At 34.1% G+C, this 23,527-nt stretch overlaps 1 protein-coding gene across 2 annotated transcripts in view; it reads left to right on the top strand.

The window, feature by feature from the left end:
* Positions 1-22,635, top strand: part of LOC107456107 (uncharacterized) — a 90,771-nt gene extending 68,136 nt beyond the window's left edge. The window contains exons 1-6 of one of the 2 annotated variants that reach the window (XM_043050495.2): positions 3,283-3,407; positions 9,130-9,194; positions 12,742-12,849; positions 15,550-15,594; positions 17,958-17,993; positions 22,483-22,635. In XM_043050495.2, the coding sequence (XP_042906429.2) occupies positions 3,308-3,407; positions 9,130-9,194; positions 12,742-12,849; positions 15,550-15,594; positions 17,958-17,993; positions 22,483-22,536 (408 nt within the window). In that variant the 5' untranslated portion in view covers positions 3,283-3,307 and the 3' untranslated portion in view covers positions 22,537-22,635. Of the gene's footprint in view, positions 1-3,282; positions 3,408-9,129; positions 9,195-12,741; positions 12,850-15,549; positions 15,595-17,957; positions 17,994-22,482 lie in introns of those variants that run through there. The other variant, XM_071182880.1, reaches the window with a different exon arrangement.
* The last annotated feature ends 892 nt before the right edge of the window (positions 22,636-23,527 follow it).

The following is a 23,527-nucleotide window of genomic DNA, read 5'->3' as shown; positions in this document are numbered from 1 at the left end:
TTGAGACGCATATTATCAAAGAATATAGCATGTACAGAAAATTAAAAAAAAAGTACATAAATACGTTGACATGCTGCAAAATTTTAAGGTGTGTTAAAGTCTTCCATTAACGCCCGAAATCAGGTACTTGTTTCGCATAATATGCTTCATTCAGAAATTTAAAGTATTTAGAATAATGCAAAAATAAATATACATTTTAGCTGATTTCTAGATGCTTCAACTAACATTTTTCTGGGTAAAAACTAACAGTTAATTAGAAATGAAGTAAAGCTATCAAAATATAATATAAGCTACTTACCGAAACATTTAGTTTTTGTCTTTTTTTCTTACACCAAAATACCAATCTAAAATTCTTCGCACTATAGCTATTGGCGACGATCTGGAAAACATCCCTGAGGATGATCCGAGAACATGCCATCGTAATTTTGATCCTCCGCTGAGGGGATGGCACCCCCACTTCGGTAGCCCGAAGACTTGCACACGAAGTCGAGCGAGCACTTTACGATGGAACAGTTTAACGAGGACCCATACCGCACACCCTCGGTCCCTTCGCAGACTGATCCAAGTGTTCACCCACCTGCACACTGACCGCAGACAGTGATGCTTGACTTCGGTGATCTGCTGTAAATGCACACAGGGGCAAAATATATTTTCTATTAGTGCAGATTTATATCTTGCTTTATCTTGTAAATACAAATGGGCGATTCTCAAATGATTCGCAGCAAATTTGATATACGTTTGTTCGAGAACGCGGTGCATCGTTCGACACTTTCTGACTTATACCTCCCTCAAACCACCAGTTTGTGGAATATTATCCACTGTAAAGAAGGTTTAAGTAAATATATTTTTCCGACTTTCAGCTTTATTTAATCAAAAAAGAGTTTCATACGTAATTAATAGCAGGTTGTTTTTTAATTATTTAACTGTCTCATTCTCTAAGTTCTATTAGAATAAATATAATTAATATGGATCATTTCATTTTGTGATGTGTTACATTATCGAAAAATAAGCATTCTTAAAAGTACAAAACGCTTTCGCTTGTTGATATTAACGCTTTTAAAACTCATCTTATTAACTAAAACTATATCAAGTTACTATTGATTTTTAAAAAAAACCTGAATAAAAGATAAATTAAATTTATGTACTAAATGCCGATTCATCAGAACATTTTGATAGTGATAAATCTTGACTGGCATCGTTTTAATAATACTAAATAAATTTCATTTTTCTTCAGCGGAGTCTCTAGAAGATTTCTTTAGGATTTTTCCTTCGGAGGATTTCCTATGAATCAAATTACTTTATATCTGATAATGTAAAGACACCGAAAAAGAAAACAAACGGTTTACAAAACATTCCAGTCTGTAAAATACTATTATTATTCTTTGTAATTTAAATATATGCGGCTCTAGTTCATACGATTTCTCTTCTCCCCACACTTTCCCCTTTGCGTTATCATGGTAACCGCAAATCTTACTTTACTTACTTTTCTTAATCTTACTTTAGGGCAGTGGTTTTCAATAGAGTCGGGATAGCCAGTTTGGTAGGACACTGGGTGCATGTTCAAGAGGTCGTGGGTTCGGCCACCGTGTGGTAAATGGTGACTGATGCGCGTTAAATCTGTCGAGTCTCAAAGTCCTCCATGTTCCCATAACAAATCAATACCTCTGGAAGTCTAGGAATTTCCTTGTCTTCTGAATTGGTTCAAAATGAAAAGGCAACGGAGTTAAACATTAGCAGTCGTAAATCCAAAATTGGGTCGGCTGTTCAACGGCGGATATAAAATGAAATAAAAAGTAGTTTTCAATAAGAATTTGGAATGCACTGGCATAAAATTTAGGATGCATGCACTTACATAAAACTAAAAAAAAAGTACATAAAAAAGTTGACATGCTGCAAAATTTTAAGATGTTTTAAATTCTTTCATTAATCCCCGAAAGCAGGTACTTGTTTCGCCTGACACGCCTTATACAGAAATGTAAAGCATTTAGAATAATGCGAAAATAAATATAAATTTCAGCTGAATTCCAGATTCTTCCATTAACATTTGTATATATGCTTATAAATGTTATATTTTTATATCTGTGTTTTTCCTTTTTTACTCGTTTGATTTTATTTTTATTTTACAACCCTAGTGATTCACTAAGGAAAGCGCGAAATCTTTGAGAAAATCACTGCGTTTACCTTCAATAAAAAAAAAAAAATATTTAGTATATTGCGAATAATACGTTGAATTGTTTTACGCTGATTTATTGCAAAGTTCCATAAAATAAATAGCTCCTTGTATTAAAACGGATAGCAATTTACTGGAAACGCCGAAGACGCAATTAATCTCTGTTTCTCATTTAAGAGAGAAAATGTAAAAGTGTTGTTATATATATACCAGAAACTGCTTGCGAAAAATAAATTAAAAGCAAATGAAGCGAAACTGTTCTCACCTTTAAATCGCTTTTTAAACAAATTGTGATAATTAATTTTTTGCGAAATATGAAATTCCAGGCAAAATTACTTTTTCTAATCTAGCGGTATTTTCTAATAAATTAAAAAATGGAGTGCGTACTTTACATTTATAGTTTCATTGTTTTTATGCGACTGAAACCAGTTTGAACTCGTTTAGGTTAGTGTATCAATAGGTTAAATTAGTCGATATATGAAATAAATTCAACGATAAGATAAATTAGACGATATATATTATATAAATATAGATTATTTACAATATCAAGCATTATATTATAATAATGAGATCAAATTGTGAGACGCACTGCAGTTTTTTAATAATGACATGATTTGCACCCGTTTATACGCGATACTTTTATAGTTAAACATACATGTAACGGGTTTTTTAACCGGATATTTTTTACATACTTCTAATTTGCATGTATTTTTAACGTATGTTAACCCATGGATACAGGAGCGTTAATAAATGCATCCGTGTAAAAATAATACAGCTGTATAGTATCACTCGATAATTATAATTTTACATAGAATCTTATATTCCGTCTAATAATATGGCCGATGGCTGTAAAAGAAAGAGATCTCCATACGATTTGAGAGTAATTAACAAATCCATCGAAAAGTACGCAACTGCATTGAACCCATTTATTATTCCTTAACTTCACGTTCCGTGGAATGCATTGCGTGCGTGTAATAATTCTTCATTATTAAAGATAGTAAATAACTTCAATGACATTAAATCCATTTTTCAAATTCTTCGAATTATGTCTCTTTTTTTTTAAATTTCCCTACGGTTGCCTATATATATATAGGTTTAAAATAAATACTTTCGAATTTTACGTGAAAAACTTTGAGGATGAATGCAATTGTATTTACTGTGTTTCTGGCAATTTTGTCCCCAGCTTATGGTGTCGGCGATTTTGAAGGCTTAGGTCTCTACAAAAAAGTCATGTGTGGTATGTAATTCAGATATTTTTTTTATATATTTAATAATGCTTAAATAAATTTTGAGGGGGGGGGGGGTTAAAGATACTCGTAACACTCGGCCGTGCCGCTTTTCATGCTCATTAAGAAGCGCGGACGATTTTTTACGTTACGAAATTAGACTCGAAAACGTACTTTCTCTGAATACCTTTTTTTCAACGGATTCGGATTTCTGATCCCCAAAACATAGGGTTTAGCCGTAAACTGAGAAATTGAGTCCCAATAGTTTGGTCAGGAGGGAGATTGTAAGTTTTGACATTTTAATTTTTATTTAATTCTTTGGCTATTTCGCCATATCTCGACTATTTTTAAAGCGAATTGTAACATTTTTATAATTCGTATACTCAAATTATAAAAATTATTATGTAGTTTGTATAACCAAAGTTACTTCCTTTCATAAAATAACTAAGTAAATATTTATTATTTTTTATAATTTTATTTAATATTAGCCAAAAAAAATTTGAGTTGTAAAATATAAAATTTTTTCATCATTTCAAAGAATATAAGCTAAGAATATAAGTGAAGATTCGATCATTAGATCAAAAGTTATCCAGAGTCACCATTTTTTTTTATTAAATAAAATCTAAATTGCTTCGAGAGCGATACAAATTTTTGGCACAAGAGCCATGATTTGGCTTCACATCGTCAAAATTTAGGTTTAAAAAAATGAATATAACTTGTTTTAAATGCAACCATAGGAGTATAGTTAAAGAAACTCGGTTAAAATCAAAATAACTAGGTCAATTCGCTGAAATTTGAACTGAATCGAACTATAACATCCGATATCTTTCAGGTAAAGTGTGGATGCAAGAATGTTAAAGTCACTGTTTAAATACTGTCGTCTTGAAAATCTATATATATATTACTCTTACACGGCGATAAAAAAACGCCTCATTACAACTCTCCGAATGGCAACGCTAGAAAATCAACCAATAATTGCCGCTAAAAATTTCACATGCCAAATCTAGGTTGGGTGGCTCAACATATAGCGCTTCTAAAAACGGAAACTGAAATAACCAGAGTGTAAAATATTATGTGCTTATGCGCATCGTATTTTTTGTTAAATAATTTATTTATTATATATCAGTTTATAGATGGTAACGAGAAGAGTTTTGTGGTTGCTATGGTGACTAATTAGAAGGTAAATTGTTTTTTTGAGTGAGTGTGAGATTTATTTTTTGGAACTGCAATGCTGTAATTTTATTGTTTAGTTAATAAATCTTCCCTTTATATTAAACGTGATAGTAGTTTCCTTAATTATTTGATTCGAAGTCCTTGGAGTTTTATTTGAGGTCAGTTTATTTTGTATTTTTTGACAAGAGAGAGCATTCTCACCAAACGAGATTTCTTCCGAAATTCAATGTTTTGTTTATGCAGGGTTTTTCCATTGCAATTTCTCTTATTTAAATTTTTAATAGACTTAATTATAGCCAAAATTTTAACCTTTTTAAAGAGATATCAGTTTTAGAAATTTATATCTTAAGATTTTATACTATAGCACATTTCTAATAGGTTTAACGAATTACATGTCATTTATTTGAATTCAAATTTATTTTAATGACTTAGTATTTACTAAAAAGATGTAATTTTTTTTTAAAAAAAAGTTGTTATATGAATTTGAATGATTGTTTTGAATTCTTAAAATTTTGTGCATTTGCAATGTACCTAAGTTAGTAGCGAGCGAAGCGAGCTTGATTTGCGAAGCAAACCATATAAGATTGCGTAGCAATTTTCGGGGGTTGGCGAGCGTTAGCGAGCAGGGGGCACAGCCCACTAGTATGTATTATTTTGTGCTTATACAATTTTTTCAGTTCATTATTATTGTTAAAAGCTAAATACTCGTTCTTCTTTACGAGTTGAAACCTAATTCAATAATCAATAAATCGGTAATAATCAATAAATCATGCACAAAATTGAAAGAGATATCCAGACACAATTAAATCAAAACAATTCCAGTTATATTATTTATTATGTTTTGCTCTTCTTCATGGCTTTACGTTATTAGATAAAGCAAAGCACATTTTTGAAAGTCCGTCCTATTAAAATTAATAGCATTAATATTCAGTATCGTTTGGCATAATGCTGGAGGTCAGCACTTGATTGTCAATTATTAGATACCATAATCAACAGTTGACTCCGGTTCTTATCCTATTCGGTCGGCTGTAAAAGCCTATTGTCACAGTATAGTCACAGTACTTACAGCAGGAATCGAGGTACCTATATTAGTACCCAATTCGAAATTCTAGATAGTTCAATCAAAACGCTTTGATGGTTTGTGTTGCTTTCAGTGCGATTCATGATGGTTCAACATCATTCGGTGGTCACCATCATCCAACATTTTTCATTATGGATTCATGGTTTTTGATATGCCAACAAACTTCTATCATTCTCTCATGGAAAATGCTACTTTAATAATATGGTGGTTAACAATCAAGAGGAGTTTGATTCCAATGGAATAACAATCCATGATGATCGTGATGGTTTAATGGATATTCTTGTTGGTTCTCAGCCATATACCATCAAAATAATTTGGATTTTTTTGTGTTGAACCAGCATAAATCAGTTCGAATTCCTACATGATGATGATGGTGGTTCATGATCCTTTCAATATTTGATTTCTTAGAAACTATAATGGAAATTTCTGATAGTTCAACATGAACAAACCATCAAAACAAATTGCAGTTCTTATGTTGGACCATCTTAAATCAAGTTCGAATTCCACATTGGAGAGATGGTTATTTATGTCAGTTGCCCTCAAAAATATAATAGTTCACGATGGAATTATTGATGGTTGCCATCAAGATTATGCTGGTCCATCAATGGAAAGCCATCAAAAAGTTTGAATTTTGTATACGTAGTATAGTTCGTTCACCAGGAGTTGGCACTTGACCCCTCCTCCTCGGACGAAGAGTTTATACCGGCTTGGGAGTAAGAGGAAAAAAGTCTCCGCACTTGAAATTGAGACAACCCTTAATGCTCGCCAAACGTAAGCAGTGAATTCTTTTTCAATCACTTACTTCGCTTTATCATCTGCTATTATATACCTTTCGCTACTCTAGCTAATTAAATATAGTGCAGCAAGATGTCTCAAAAATTACAAACTATTCACTCAAAAGAGAGAAATATCATCAAATTTATGAAATATTTAATGTTAAATAGTGAATATAAGGATTGCAAAATAAATACTTTTGCCACACGAACGCCAAATAGTAACCTTGTGCAGGATTGTTCTCCCAAATTAGCGAAATATTATAGTCGGATACCACGTGATGTATGCGGAGCCAAGTGCCAACTCCTGGTGAATGAACTATACATATCAAAAAAGCACGAATTTACATAATATCAGTCTGACCAAAAAAAATTTTGATTTTTTTTTTTCAAATTGAAAGTACAAGGAGGTCATCAGCAATCGTTAAGACACGTGCCCAAACTTAAAATATAAATTAAATAAATTGTAAAATGATAAGTGCAGTTGACAAAACTAATGGCAACTTTTCCAGAAAAATAAGTAGGGCTTAGCAGAGAGATATTAAATCTACTTATGAACGAATCAACTTATGAACGAATCACAGAGTAAATTTTTTTTTCGCTCCCTGACTGCAGAGATTGCATGCTGATGCGATCAAAATTTGGTCGAAACATATCAGAGCTCCATTGGTATCAGGCGAACCATGAGAAGTTTTCCTGATTTTTGCCAGCATTTAGCACCAATGCTGGATAGTTTTCGCTTTGAAGAATTTCCTCGGAGGGGAATATGACCCTTTTTATCTCAACAGGTCTTTTCTTGTCTTCTGGGTTCTAGACTCAGACACTGAAAAGGGAAAAAAGCTGCCTATCCGCTGAGTGGATCGGTGTTCAACGTAGGAAAATCGTGAAGTGGTAACCTAAAGAATGAAGAAAAATGTGAATCGCGTAACTATAATCATTATCACGCGTAGAAAAAATAACCATAACATTTTTATATATTTAAAAGTGTCATTGTTACAGGAAACTGCTAATTTCGAATTTTAAAAAAATTATGTGTTTCAACATTCTATACTTATTCTTAATTTTCTATTCGCATTTTACACTCCTGTCGAAAGGTATAAAACCGCCTATGATGCTGAGATCAATTCAAATCGCCTTGGCACATGTATAATGTCAATTTCAAGGCCACAAATAGTTTTCATTTATATTATTCAATAGTTATTCTTCAACTTTTACTGATAATTTAATATTCTTACTGTATTCTTATTCCAGTTGGTGTGACTTACTCTATGTTGAATTGTTTGAATTGAACACTTTTAGAAATTTCTCGGAAAAAATGGTTAAATAACACATTATTGAATGGTTATTTTACCATATTTAATCAAAACAGTCAAATAGCCATAAATAAAATGGTAATCAAACGGTTAAGTTTGATAAAAACTGTTTATTAACTGCTTTCATCTAATACGGTTAAACAACCAGAGTTTTATCGCAGTGGCTAGAACCACCTCATGAAGCTACTTAGTTCTTTGCAACTGTGTGCATATCCTAGCCGAGCGGACTTATCTGTCCATCTCATGACCGGCAGAACTGGAGTTCGAGTCCCAGTGTTGATACTACGTTATATTCTCCATTCCGTTCAACACATGCAGAATTTCCAGTGTCCGGCACTCTCCACTGCTCATTAGTCATTACCTAACTTAAAGTCGAGTTCCTATATCTAGATAAATCATTATTTTTTTTGTTTTTTTTTTTGCGTTTTTAAAAAATACTAGTTGTAAATGGTTAAAAAAACGTACAGTTTTGTATTCATGGTTTTATGACCATACTTTTTGTAAATGGCTTCAAAACCGTAAAGGAAAAAAAATGTTATTTACCGTAAACTTTACGGTTAATCGGATTGACCGACAGCAGTCAGTTATTTTACCGTAATTTGAGAAGGAAAATTTTAACAGTGTATCATTTTTAATTTGCCATTCCTGTGGTTTTCCTTTCCTGATTAATATCTCTGTAGGTGATACCGAAAGGCGTTAAGGTTTTAAATAAGTTTTACCTTACTTAAAGTCGAGGATACTGGATTGACCTCTGGGGGTACTGGATTGGAGATCGATCGTTCTCTGATTCAGATCAAAATTTACGATCTGTGGATGAATGAATGGTTGTATGCATGGGTTCACCCTATAAACGGGTGTGACGTATGGTGTGACAAAAGTCGAATTCTTGGCCATAGATGGCGCCACTGAAAAACAAGAAACGTACACTCTGCCTTAAATTTGGTCGTTTCAAAAAGCAGGCTTGCCCGTATGGCCAGTTGCATTAGAAACAACAACAGCAACATAAGTTTTACAATTTATGACTTTAACTGGCGTTCATAGTCAACTACTTGTGCGGAAAATAGAAACTACAAGGATTAGATCGACATCAGTAGAGTTGTAACGCATGCGAAAACTTTTGTTCTGCGAGCATGTTCTGTTCTTTCATTGAACAAATGCAACTAAAAAGCTAATTGGATTGAGCCAAGTAAATCAACATAGGCCAAGTTAAGTCAACAAAAAAGTTTTCTTATAGGATTTGTTTTGCTAACATTAGTTATAGACGTTATTAAATGCACTTTCATCAGTGGTGAAAGTTATTAAGGATCTTAAAAATGTATCCATTCATTCAAAATTTAAAAAATTCGAAATACTACATTTTTTTAAAGTAACAATTGTGGCTATTTGTTTACAGTCGCAGAATACGCAAAGTGGAGGGAAGAACTGATAGGATGCATGAATCATTATGACGGACCTGACGTAAGTCATTTTTTTTTTCAAATATCTTTTAAGTCGACGTAAGTGAAAATTAATGTCAACACAAGTACTTTTTTTTAAATTTAAAACTATGAGTAGTTAGAAAAGTGTGACATTTTTATCATTATCTATATAAAATAAAAATGCTTAGACGTGGTCATAAAACCGATGAAATCTTTTTTCGGGTTAGCGGAGAATTTAGGCTAACTTACTGGCCATATTATTCGACGCACTATAAGATTCTATGTAAAATCTTAATTCTCAGGTGATACTGTACAGCATTATTGTTTTGACGCGGCTGAAACCGGTTTGTAGTTGTTTATGTTCGTGTATCGATTAGTTAACATTGTAATGCAATACGTTAAAAAATAATGCATTAATTAAAATAGGAAGTATATAAAAAATCTCCTGAAAAAAAAAAACATTACATGTATGTTTAAGTATAAATGTGTTGCCTATAAACTCTTGCAAATCATGTCATTATTAAAACACTACAGTCTGTCTCATAATTTGGTCTCATTATTATAATACACTAATATAATACCTGATATAATAAATATTTTATATTTATATAATATATCGGCTCATTTATCCAACAGTCCAATTTATATTATAAATCGCCTAATTTAACCCTCATACACTAACGTCAACAAGTGCAAACCGGTTTCAGTCTCCTAAAAGCAATAAAGCTGTATAGAGTATGAACCTGATAATTAAGATTTTACATAGAGTCTTACAGTGCGTCTCACAATTTGACCAGAGACTGTAGTGAAAGATTAAAAGCGAACTATTTAATACAAGGGTGAAGTACCGCAATTTTAACAAATATATTTTTGGGTATTACCAAAATATATAAAAAAGGAGATAGCTTACCTCCACCAAAAGGCCGGGAACACTTCGTATTAATCCATAGACTTCTATAAATCATATAAATAATTGCAATTGAGAGTGAAACATTCAATATTAAATTTTATTCACAATCACAAACATATGGACACAAAATATTTACGGACACACACAACAAAAAAAAACATGCTTCGCATCGCAGTTCTAAAACAGTTCTCTCTCGAACCAGAGTGTCAGTGTGTGTGGGAGGAGTCGGATTAGCTTAGAGCACGTGATTATCACGCGCTCACTAAATGAAATTAACTGATAGATTAATGATTTTAATTGTAATTTCCAACATATATAATATATAAAATGTTATACAATATATAGTGCAACATATTATAATATATAGAGAGAAAAAATATTTATTGACAAAAGTTTGAGTATCGAGTATTTCATTTATGCTTTCATTACAAACTGTCTCATTCAGAAAGATGTGCTCCGTTTCAAAAAACCAGGTTATTAAATTCACCTTTCGAGGAAAAAAGCCATTCGACCTAAGGAGAAAAAGTGATTGTTTATGAAAATTTGTAATGAAAATATAAATGAAATACTGTATACAGGCACTTTCACGGTTGGGGGGGGCGACGGTTTATCACCATGAAAACAGATTATAAGAAAAAACGACAAGAGCATACTGACCAGGGCTGTAAGAGCTCATGATTTTGTTTTAAAAAATTCGGATATGATGTAATCGGGATATGATTTTTTTTAAATAAAACAGTTTTTTATTTCATTTACCTGTTAAATTACGTAATCGGATGTGATTTTTTCAAATAAAACAGCATTTTTTAGCATTTATCTGTTAAATTAAGTAATCGAATGTGACTTTTTTCAAATAAAACAGTTTTTTTTAACATTTATCTGTTAAATTACGTAATAAACTGTGATAATTGTAATATATGTAAATTACATTTACGTACATACAACCAGATTAAAGTATAACACTAAAAATCTATTGCTTCCATTTTATTTTTTGAAACACATCCCAGATAGCAAAATAAAGTTTATTTTCACTCAACAAAAGCCTTTTTAATGTAGGCCTAAAAAGGTTTTTTTTAAGAGGTTTACGTGCAAACCTTCCAACTCAAAAACGAGATAAGTGATCATCTGCTCTATTCCACGCACATTACCCTCATTCGAAACCTTGGTAAACAACCTTCTATACAAAAACCTTAAATCGAGTTTGTCTTAATGTTTTCAAGCGTGAAAAAAAATCCTTGAGTATAGCTTGTCTTGTCTTAAGATGACAATAATCTCACATGTAGGTAATTATAAGGTTTCTTTTCGCAACGTCTTGTATTCTCTGCTAAAATCTACCTTGTCATGATAATTTTAATGAACAATGCCATTAGATCTAGAGCCCCTGAATTAGACAGGCTGACTCATCGTCTATTTTTGCTCCAAAGAGCTAACATAAGCACAATACTAACATAACGTTAACTTGTGAACTTTTTTGCTCCAATATTGCTTGATAGGTCAGCTCTGATAGTATAGGAGCCTTAATTGGGTATAATACGAGGGTTGTAAATTAAATAGTGGCAACTTAACCTTGAAACTCACAGAAGGGCGGGCATGCGTAAATAGGGTATGGATGGGGTGAGGTGGGGCTGTTGTCGATGTGTAGAGTGGGGAAAAAAAGTCGATATGCTTAGAAGGATAGTTGTTGCGTGGCGTTAAAGTGAGGAGTTTCGTTTCCATCGCTCTAAAGCATGTTGTGAAAAGGCTTAATGACGAAAAAAGACGAGATGCTTGAACCCATCGTGCTACTGTCCTATACGGTAAAACATTTGCTCCACAGGCTTCCACTAATCCTCGATAGCATTCTGTTGCACTTTTGCCACGGGCAACCTCGAATGTAACCCACGACCGCTGATCACCTTTTGAAAACATGCTTTAGAGCGATGGAAAAGAAACTCCTCACTTTAACGCCACACAACAACTATCCTTCTAAGCAAATCGACTTTTTTTCCCACTCTACACATCGACAACAGTGGCACCTCACCGCTCCCATATTCAATTTGCGCATGCCCGCCCTTCTGTGAGTTTCAAGGTTAAGTTGCCACTATTTAATTTACAACCCTCGTATAAAAAAAACACAACTACTTCCACTTAGTAGGAATAACATTTACCATGACGCAATGGTAAATTCTATGCCACTATCCACATAAATGCCACTATCCACATAAATGAATTATTAATCAAAAATCGAATATCAATTACTTTTCTTTGTAATGCAATAAAATCTGGCGAGCAGCTATTTAAACGATCAAGCACTTCGTTTGTTTATTTGTGGTTTGAAGTTAGGCTCGCAGAAAATGCCGTTCATGGGTTAAATTTAGTAGGAATAACACAACCTGTGACGTAGGCTATAGTATACCCAATTGGATCCTATCGCTTGTGTGACGTCAGCTAAAACGTCATTACGGAAACTAAGGGACCATTTTACCTACGTGACAATACTTTTTTTAATAAAAAAAGCTTTACAAATAATTAGTTTTTAACTATTTTAGGATGAAAGGTTTGAAACTGCATTGTTTTTTTCATTGAAAAAAGGTTTTTAGGGCAAACATTTTAGTGACAAAGAAAAAAAAAAATTTCTGCCCTAAGGTGACATGCTTCTGACTCAGAAAGAAAAATAAGATCTATGGATTCTTTGCAGGTTTGGAAATTAGTGAAAGGTTGCTACGATGGATTCAAAAAAGAGAATAATGTTGTGGAAACATACATTCAATTTAACTGCCAAAAAGAAGTAAGCGAAGTGGCGGAGGTAAGAGTCTTCTTCAAATATTCTATTCTGGAAGTGGTGTAAAAAATGAATATTCTATAAACGGGGCATTTCATCTCCTTCGTCTCGAAGCCTCTCTTACCGGTTAGCATAATAAAAAGTAGCTGCCAAACGATAGGGTTGGCTTCCTGAAACTCGGACAGAGAGAGAATTTTCCCATTCGGTTTTTCTACAGTAAAACCCTTTCGCAAAACTCAGTTGTGGGCCAAAGGAATCACGGACTTCATAAGTTCATGCAAGATGGGGTAAATAGGGGTCAGCCCTCCGTAAATTCTCCTTCGCAATAACAATTGAGTGCACAGTTTCATAGTGACTTTGTTAGATTCATACTGAAATTTGAAGTATACATTACATCAAGATATGTTTTAAAATGTCTAATGTAATGTGAAGCCACGGAACCAAAGAAAAGAGAAGTCTAGTTCTTAGAATACGTGACTAATGACGCGGGGAAACTGCTCGGTTCGGTATGCTATACCAGAAAAACAGCTTACAGGCACGTATAGCCTAGTCGGTAGGGAGCTGGACCCATGTCCGAGAGTTCGTGGGTTCGAACCCCGCCGGCCGAGGACTCCCCGTGTAGTAAAGTGACTGATGCACGTTAAATATGTCGAGTCACAAAAGTCCTCGATGTTCCCATAGAAAATCAATACCTTTAGCGGTACTGGATTAGAGTTCGATCGTTCTCTGTTTCAGGTCAAAATTACGATCTGCGGATGAATGAATGGGTCCACCCTATGAACGGGTGCGACGTATGGTGCGGCAGAAGTCGAATTCTTTGCCATAGATGGCGCCACTGAAAAACAAGAAACGCACACTCTGCCTTAAATTTGCTCGGTTTCACCAAGCAGGCTTGCTAGAATGCCAAGTGACATTGGAAATAACAACAACACAGCTTATAGGGTGAGCAACAAACTCAGATAGTTGTTGTTGTAGTTCATTTACGTCGCATTAGAGCTGCACAATGGGCTATGGGCGACGGTCTGGGAAACATCCCTGAGGATGATCTGAAGACATGCCATCAAAATTTTGATCCTCTGCAGAGGGGACGGCAAACCCCGCTTCGGTAGCCCGACGACCTGCACGCGAAGAAGAGCACTTTATGGTAGAACAGTTTAACGAGGACCAGTACCGCACACCCTCGGTCCCTACGCAGACTGATCCAAGTGTTCACCAACCCGCACACTGACCGCAGCCAGTGATGCTTGACTTCGGTGATCTGCTGGGAACCGTGTCTTAACGATCATTCCACTGCGGGACACAAACTCAGATAGATCATAAGTACTAAGATGGTAAGTCTCAGGTTATAAGGCAACTCTACATGCAAGGTTGGGTATGCTACCACTAGCTCGCCGCCATTTTATTCATTCTTTCTTTGTCGAAACGTGTCAGCAGATTTAATCAACATGTGTGATATTATCGTATTCTTCAAGTAAAATATCTTCATGAAGCGTACAGTACCGTTTATCTCTTATGTAAAAATTCAGGTAGTTACAGGTATTTTACTTATGTCACATTATAGCTGCTCAATGGGCAATTAATTGGCGACGGTCAGGGAAACATCCCTGAGGATGATCCGAAGACCTGCCACCGCAATTTCGATCCTCTGTAGAGGGGGTGGCTCCCCTGCTTTGGTAGCCCGACGACCTGCGCTTGACGTCGAGCACTTTACGGTAGAACAGTTTAGCGAGGACCGATCCCGCACACCCTCTGTCCCTAACGCAGGCTAATCAAAGTGGTTACTTGACTTCGTTGATCTGCACTGAAACGTGTCTTAACGATCAGTTCACTGCTGGACTATTATCAGGTGATACTGTACAGCTTTATTGTTTTAACGTGACTGAAACCTGTTTGACCATGTTTATGTTCGTGTATTAATTGTAGAAATTAGACGATATATAATATAAATTCTACGATCGAATAAATTAGACGATATATTATATAAATATAGAATATTTATTATATCAATCATAATATTAGCGTATTATAATAATTCGACCCAATGATTAGACACACTGTTGTTTTTAATAATGACATGTTTTGCAAGAGTTTGCATGCAATACTCTTACATTTAAACACTCATGTAATGTGTTTTATTTCAAGAGATTTTTCATATACTTCCTATTTGTATTTATTTTTAACGTATTGCATTACAATGTTAACCCATTGATACACTAACGTAAATATGTGCAAACCGCGTAAAAACAATAAAGCTGTATAGAGTATCCCCTGATAATTAAGATTTTACATAAAATCTTAGAGTGCGTCTAAGAATTTGGAAAGAGACTGTATATTGGATCAACCGTGCTGGAAGCTAGTCATATGATCTTGCATTTAAGTGGTTCAGAATCCACCCTTAGGTAATGCACTCAATGGTTTTAGAAGTGGAGAGAAATCTGTAAAAGGTTGCGTGGGCCGGGGATAATACTACCCTTATCTGTCGTCTGGACTCAATTGTAGCAGTGTAGTGAGCAAGCGTTGTCTCAGTATCGTAATGTCTTATAGATGAATCCAAAACTGTCGCCAATAGCCCATTAGAGAAGGTTTAGTACGACGTTAACAGCCGAGTTCATGCTAGTAATCTCTTACAGTTTTTAAATTTAATGGGTGGTTTAATAATACTAATCTGCTTTAATAATTTATTCATAAATATTATTTAAAAAAAAGTTTTTCATTTCTTTGCAGCTTCTACATTGTATCATTCATGAGCTTACCACCTCTTCTGAACATGTAAGTAAGATTAAAAGAATTCTTAGATTTGAAGGACACTTCGATAGGAGCGAATTAACAGCTTCCGTTACCAATTTTTTTGAAGAAAAAAAAAAGCAAAACATCACCATATTTTTTGATTTCATTAATAAATATCAGGAACTAAAACGAAACATCATACTCAAGTTGTCAGTACTCAATGTGTAAAAAATATCTAATGGACCATCAGTTTACTATCCCAAATGATCTAGGGCAAAAATGAAAAAAGTCAAATATCAGTCTTTGAATATGTTCATATCTGCATAATCTGCATTACTTTCACTTTCGCTCGCAAACGCCATTTTTTTCTATGTAAATTCATCAACCATCGTATATACAATTGTACAAAACACGTCTGCAGTCCCTCAAATAGCAAAACTCCGAAACAAAAATGGGCAAACTTCCAGTCACAGCAGATTATTATTATTTGTTACTTTGCTTCCGACCGAATAAAAACGTGATAAAACAAAACGTATGGACGCATTCTGCTATGCCCGAGTTTACTCGGGATAATAAATATTTTCAATACATACATACCCGAGTTAACTCGGGAATGATCAGGGAAGCGGTTAAGTGCGATGGGTCTGTGATGGGTTAAACATTTCCCGAAAAGAAACGAAAAAGATTTTTTTTTATGTAAATTTAACATGGAGTGATTCAATCTAAAAGCTTATAAATCAGTATTTCGTTTTGTTTTGAAAAAGATTGATCTTCATTATTAAAATTCATTTTTGTTTTAACTTTATTTTGGAGGGAGTTGTTAACCGCTTCCGTGATTATCCCGAGTTATCTCGGATACGTATATATTGCAAACATTTGTCATCCCGAGAAAACTCGGGCCTAGTAGAATTTGCCAGTACATTATGTTTTATCACGCCTCGGTCGGAAGCAAAAAAATGCTGTAGTTGGAAGTTTGCCAAGTTTAATTTGAGAGTTTTGCTGTTGGACTGTGGGATTGCACACGCGTTTTGTGCAATTGTATATACGATGGTTACATAGAAAAAAGGGTAAATAAAAATGGCGTATTCCTTCACTGACGTATGAAGAGTATCACTTTGCGTTGTCCCTTGTTTTATGAGCTATCCTACAAAGATTAATATTTAACTTCCCCGAAATAACTCGGGATAATAAACTGATTTTAAATAAAAGGTTTCTTACACATAAAAAAAAATTCAAATTTCAACTTAAAACTTGCAAGTTATGTTTTGCTCCAGTATTTATTAATAAAATGAAAAAAAATAGGCTGATTTTTTGCATTTTTTCTTTTTTCAAAATAATTGGTAACAGAAGTGTTTAAAAACCCACTCTAATCAATCTAAAAAGAATTTGGTGTTGGTCTGAGCCATTGCATATATTTTGCTTCGCAGTCCATGAGGATACCATCAAAATATTGACCCTCGAAAGAATAGCTTTTTAACTAGATACGATTTTTTAGGACAGTTTTAAAACTTAACGTTGAAATATTTTAAAAGGAAATGAGTTTTAGAAAAATTAAATTATTTTTTTGTACGAAAAATTTGACGAAACAGTTTTCAAAGAGCCTATTTTATGATTTAATAAAAGATCAGTATTCAATAAAAAAAACTTATTTGCCAAATTTAAATTGTTTGCTCTTGTTAAGATACAGTGAGTAGTCATCAACCAAGTCAGCTGCCATCTATGAAAAGGTACCCCACCATAGAATCTAGTTAACATGCCTTACATACTAGTGAATTGGAATTATATTTTTGTAGTGGTAGACACACTGCAGTACTCCCCCACCAGAATTATAGTTGTGATAGAAATCTATGAACGGATACTACCAGTTGATTCATTGCTGTTTTGTGAGAAGACGGGAGAGTTGTATTAAGATCACGGTCGTGGTCGCTCCTGTGTTGCCTTTAGCTGTCGAGTGTATACGTTGTACCATGTGTGTGTGTGTGATCGAGACTGAGAAGCAACAGCGTGAGAAGGACAATGTCGCAAGTAGCAAGTCAACTGTTCAATGTGGACAATCCATCGAAGTATCGAAGTTCAAATCGAAGTGGGCGTTACTGTTAATATACGCAAGTTCATTTCAATGTGGGAGTTTCTGCCAAGGTAGGCTTGTTAACATCACGTCCGGGTCACCAATCTGGAGAGTGAGTAGTTATCGACCCTGTCAACTGTCATCTATGAAAAGGTACCCCACCATAGAATCGAGTTAACGTGTCTTACAAGCTAGTGATTTGGAATTATATTTTTGTAATGGTAAATGCACGACAAAGCTACCTTTAAAAAATAATGAAATATATTTATATGTCACCGAAAAGTTTTATCTCTTTTCTTATGTTTTTCCATTTGTTTTTTTCTTCTTTTTAATTTAGGGCGAAGAGTATAAAATTCGACTCCAGAAATGTCATGTAAGTATCCTTGCATTTTAATAAGTTTTGCATTTTAATCATTCAGCAGGTTCACTTTTTTTTTTATCTGTTGTGGTTTTAAAGACGACACGAGTCCCTTTTTAGTTGTCAGTTTAATTCAATGGGAATTGAGATTTAATGGCCCAAGGCTCAAAAAGGACACTTTTGCCTTTGATGCACAGTGGGCCAGCATCCAAGGTTTCATGGTCAAAATTAGTATTTCGATAAAAAAAATTTAAAAATTTGGAGGTTTTTTATTTAGGGGTTTTTATGTGCAGGTAAATTGAATTCAGAGTGGAAATTTTGAAATACACCAAAAAATACCCCCAAAAAAATGGCGACTGAAATATGGCGAGCAAAAATGAAAATAATAATATAGTACGTTTAAATAATTAAATATAGCAATGAAAATATAATAATTTTCGTAATTTTATACTAAAAATGAAAAGCAAATTATATTTCCGAAGTAATATTACAAAATAACGTTTTCGGTATATCTAGTCCACCTTTGTAATACGGGCAAAATGGGGCAGGTTTTTTCAAACGAAGAAACTTCGAAGGAGACAACAAAAAAAAGTTTAGCTAATTACCTCGTGGAGCTTTTTGGAACTAAGTTTCAAAAGTCATTCAAACATTGTAAAATGTCAAATGATAAGATGTAAACTATAAGTTTGTCAAGAGCATTAACTAATCCAACACATTGAAAAATTGTGCTATAATTTCAGACTAATTACTCTGATAAAAATGTGACAGTAAGGTAAAATTCCTATATTCTGAAATAAAATTTAAAAGTTACTTATAAAAAAAAAATTAAAATATTTTTCATTACATTGTACTCTCGTCAGTTCAAAAAGTAAATTATAATGTTTGGAATGATGAATACTTAATTTGGGTTATATTAAAACTGCCTTCACATATTTTAATTGAAAATTTAATTTTTGACTTTTGGTCAAAGATTATGGTCTTTTGTCCACAGTGCGTTGCTATGGCGGCTGCTGCTGTTTTTCTTTTTCTTTTCTCTAGCAGGCATTTTTAATGTATTTACATAAAAATAATTTAAAGTATTTTTATATTTTTTTCCATTATGAACGTATAATGACTGGCTCGACGGTGATTTCAATATAAATATAAATACTGAATAGGGAAAAGTATTTTGAAGCACGTACATAGGCAGGATCAAACCGAGCAACAAACATCAATGGAGACAGTTTTTGCAACCCATGATTTGAAATGCTTAACGGAGTCCATCCAGAAAGAAAAAGCATTTGACCCATGAATAACCTGTGATCGTAATCAGGCGATCACAACTTTTTTGTTGATTTTGTTTTTTAAGTTTCTTTTAGTTTTCAGTCTTTCTTAGTATAATAAAACTATGGAAAACTCGATACCAAATAATACAGACCATAAAACTCTGCCTTGATTGAGTATATTGATATCGTTTAAAAATATTAGTTAGTTAGTTACGTAAAGTTAAAACTTTGTTTTTGCTAATTTTTTTCTGAAAAACATGATAAATCATTTCTTTTTATTTTTGGATTACATAATCATTCCTACACTGTGCAGTGCAAATAATTATGTTGCCGCGCAATTTTGAAGCAAAAATAGAAAAATTCATATATTTTTTTTAAAAATAAATTTGCAATGAGTAGTTTTTTATAAAGAAGTGTTAAATAAATAAAAATTTGAATTTTTTTCACTTGCGTCGCTTTTTTCTATTATTCGGCAGTATATTGCTGGAGCACTTTTCACATAGCATGATTCAATAAACATTAAAGATACAGAGTCTGTTGTTGTTACACACATCAATACCAGCAAGCAACCTATGTTTATATTTATATCCATCGTTGAACAGCCGATCCAATTTTAGGTTTACGACTACTAATTACTTCAACTGACTTAGGTTACTTCAACTCCGTACCACACGGGGAGTCTTCAGTTGGCTGGGATCTAACCCACGAACATGGGCCCAGTACCCTACCAACCAGTCTATCCCGGCCCCAAGCATCCTATGTGAGACCAAGCGAGTTTAAGGCAGTAGGGTACGTTTCTTACTTTCAGTGGTACCATCTACGGCCTAGAATACGATTTTATCCACTCGCACATCACAGCCTGTTTTGCAGGGAGGACCCATTCATATTCCATTCATTCATTCATTCACAGACAGTCATTTTAACCTGAACCAGAGAACGATCCATCTCCTATTAAGAACCTTCAGAGGTATTGATAGGTACTCGAAGGACTTTGTGGCCCCGACATATTAAACGTGCACCAATCAACATTTAATACATGGAGATTCTTCGGATGGCAGCATTCGATCTCACGAACACGAGTCCAACATCATACCGACCAGGTTATCCTGAGGCCGGTATAGCACTGGTTGGTAGGGCAATGAGCCCAGATCCAAGAGTTCGTGAGTTTGATCCCCACCAGCCGAAGATTCCCCGTGTAGTAAATGGTGACTGATGCTCGTTAAATCTCTGGAGTCGCAAAGTCCTCCATGTTCCCATAACAAATCAATACCTCTGGGGGTACTGATCCAGGAGTTTCCGTGTCTTCTGGATTGGGTTAAAAATTACAAGGCTACGGAGTTGAACATCAGTAGTCGTAAACCTAAAATTGGGTCGGCTGTTCAACGACGGATATAAAATATAAACATACCAGGTACCAAATTTTTTAATGACATGGAGGTTGAAAAAGAGCACACAAAAAAAAGTTTGCTTTTCATCTATGTATGGTTAACTGTTGTAAGTTTGTAACAGTTGAACCTGATGGTTAATCTTTGCCGGCATTTAGCCAGTGCTCTCTAGGCTTATTATGTAAATAGCGCGAAAAGAAAAGCCACAGTTTTGTGAAGACGAAAAGCGCTTGTGACCTAATTTTTATTGTTTGAAAAGTTACTGCAGAGTTGTAATGTCGAGAAAATAAAAAAAATTAAAAAATTTAAAATCAATAGTTTATGCTGAAGAAAAAAAATCACACTGAATTGGCGATTTAAAGAAATAAATATTCTTTTTTTTTTTTTAAATTTTAGGCTTTTTTGTCCATTCTAAAGCCCATTCAGATAACGTAGTTTTTCGAAACTCTTTCACCAAAGAAATTTTTAAAAAAAGCAACAGTGCAAATGCCCTACACTTGAAGCAATTTTAAACCACATATACCGTCTTGCGGAGAAGAATTATCTGAACTTTAGAACGGACAAATGACTTAAATATTTTAAAAGTTAATACTTTTTTTTTTAAATCTCCAATTTGGCAACATTTTTCCCCCCAGATGGAAATTATCAAAATCACTGCCTTATTCTCAGTTTTAGCAAGTTTTTATAAGCCCAGAAAATGCGGCATTGCGTTAAACTTTTAAATAATAAACGTTTAGGCCACATATAGTTTTCATTTTCACAAAACTGTGACTTTTCTCCATATAGACTGTAGTGTATCTACCACTACAAAAATATAATTCCAATTAACCAGAATATAAGAGATGTTAACTCGATTCTATAGAAAAGACGGGCAGAACTTGACCCAATAGTCATTGTTTTAAACTTACAGAAGTTATAAAGTTATACAGAAGTTATAAGCATAGTGTTCGACAAATAGCATCATTTCACAAAATTTAACGAAAGTTATGTATTAAATTTGACGAAGTATTTGCAGACCATGCAGAGGCAGCATTGTTTTTCCAAGTCAAGCAGCGTTGAAGTGATGTTTCTAGCAGTGAAAAATAGATTCTAACAAAACTATAGTTTTTACTCTACATTTATATGCTATAGCATTTTCAAAATGAGTATATAGGGAGCTGACTACATTGTGGCAAAATGGATCCTACCAATCATGAATAATTATTACAAACAAACAACAATTATAATTCGCTGATGTATGCATTAGCGCTAATATCTGTATTTAGAGCACGAGACTCTTAATATTGGGGTCGTGGGCTCGATTCCCAGTTTCGGCATTTGTTTTGCGTATGAGCGTGGAGTCAGTAGAGTAGGTAGCATATGGCAAAGAAATTTGTAGACCGAGGGCTCCGGAGTACGATCCCGGTCTAGGGTCAGTCTGGAGCCATGATGGCTCAAGGGATAGAGCGTTCGCCTTCCAATGAGTTGAACCGGGTTCGAAATCAAGCGATGGCTGGTCGATACGAATCCGCATCCACCTTGCACCGACCACAGTGCTGACGTGAAATATCCTCAGTGGTAGATGGATCATGGGCTAAATTACTCCTGCTGTCAGGCTAACCGCGAGAGGTTCTCGGGGTCTTCCTCTCCATGTGAAGCAAATGCGGGTTAGTTCCATAAACTGTTCAACGGCTGTTCAACGACGTATATAAAATAAAAATAAAAAATTAAAATGGCAACAGAGAACAACTTGACCAAGAATTACTAACTAAGCAGAAATAAAAATTTCCTTGGACGGAGTAAAATATTTTTTTTAATAAATATCATTTTGTTGTTTAATTATTATTAATATCTTTTTTCTATTTTTTTTTTCAGGATTGCCTTATTGCTCTGAAAGAAATAATATTAAATGAAAAAAATCAAAATTGAGAAACAGCATTAAAATGTACAAAATCGAAATTTTATGCATTTTCATTTGTTAAAAATGATTTTAAATGCTTGTAATCTGCAACTTACAATAAAATTATGAATCTCTGTGCTAGCTTATGAATTTTATATTTGTTGCATTTAAAAAAGGAAATGGATCATATACATTTTTGATTTTTGACGATTAGATGTTCGCATTATAATTGTACACAGAGAAGGAAATTCTGGTACAATTACCGGACTGCCAATGTCCTTTCTGGTAATAAAAAAAAACTGCAATTCTGATGGCAATAAAAACCTAAATTCACTATTCATAAATGCTGGGATTGCCTGGTCGGTAAGGCGCTGGGCTCATGTCTAAGAGTTCGTGGGTTCGAATTCCACCTCCTGAAAACTCCCCGTGTAGTAAATGGTGACTGATGCACGTTAAATCTGTCAAGTCGCAAAGTCCTCCATGTTCCCATAACAAATCAATGCCTCTGGGGGTACTGGATTGGAGATCGATCGTTCTCTGATTCAGGTCAATATAACGATCTGTGGATGAATGAATGTATGTATGAATGGGTTCGCCCTATAAATGGATGTGACGTATGGGTGTGACAGAAGTCGAATTCTTGGCCATAGATGGCGCCACTGGAATGGCGCTAGATGGCCCTCTGCCTAAAACAGGCATACGAAAACAGCAAGAACAACTATTCATATGATATGGAGTTGACTGTAAATTCTAATCTTAAAATTTATAGTTCTTATTAACATACATTTACTAAAAAAATACAAAACTATAAAGCAAATTTAAACGAATAAATGGTTTTTATACCATAACATAATGTGTCAGGATAATATTACCAAATTTTACAATATTTAACAAATTATTATAATACCACTTTTTATATTAATTTTCGAAAATAACTACCAGAGTTCTTCAGTAAAAACTACCAAATTATTTGTAGTTTCCAAAGGGAAAGAAAAGCATTAAATTTTACCATATTCTGAC

This window comes from Parasteatoda tepidariorum, chromosome 6, assembly GCF_043381705.1.
Source record: "Parasteatoda tepidariorum isolate YZ-2023 chromosome 6, CAS_Ptep_4.0, whole genome shotgun sequence".
NCBI classification, from domain to species: domain Eukaryota; kingdom Metazoa; phylum Arthropoda; class Arachnida; order Araneae; family Theridiidae; genus Parasteatoda; species Parasteatoda tepidariorum.
Note: the sequence above shows the minus strand (reverse complement) of the source record. Positions and strands in the feature narration are given on the sequence as shown.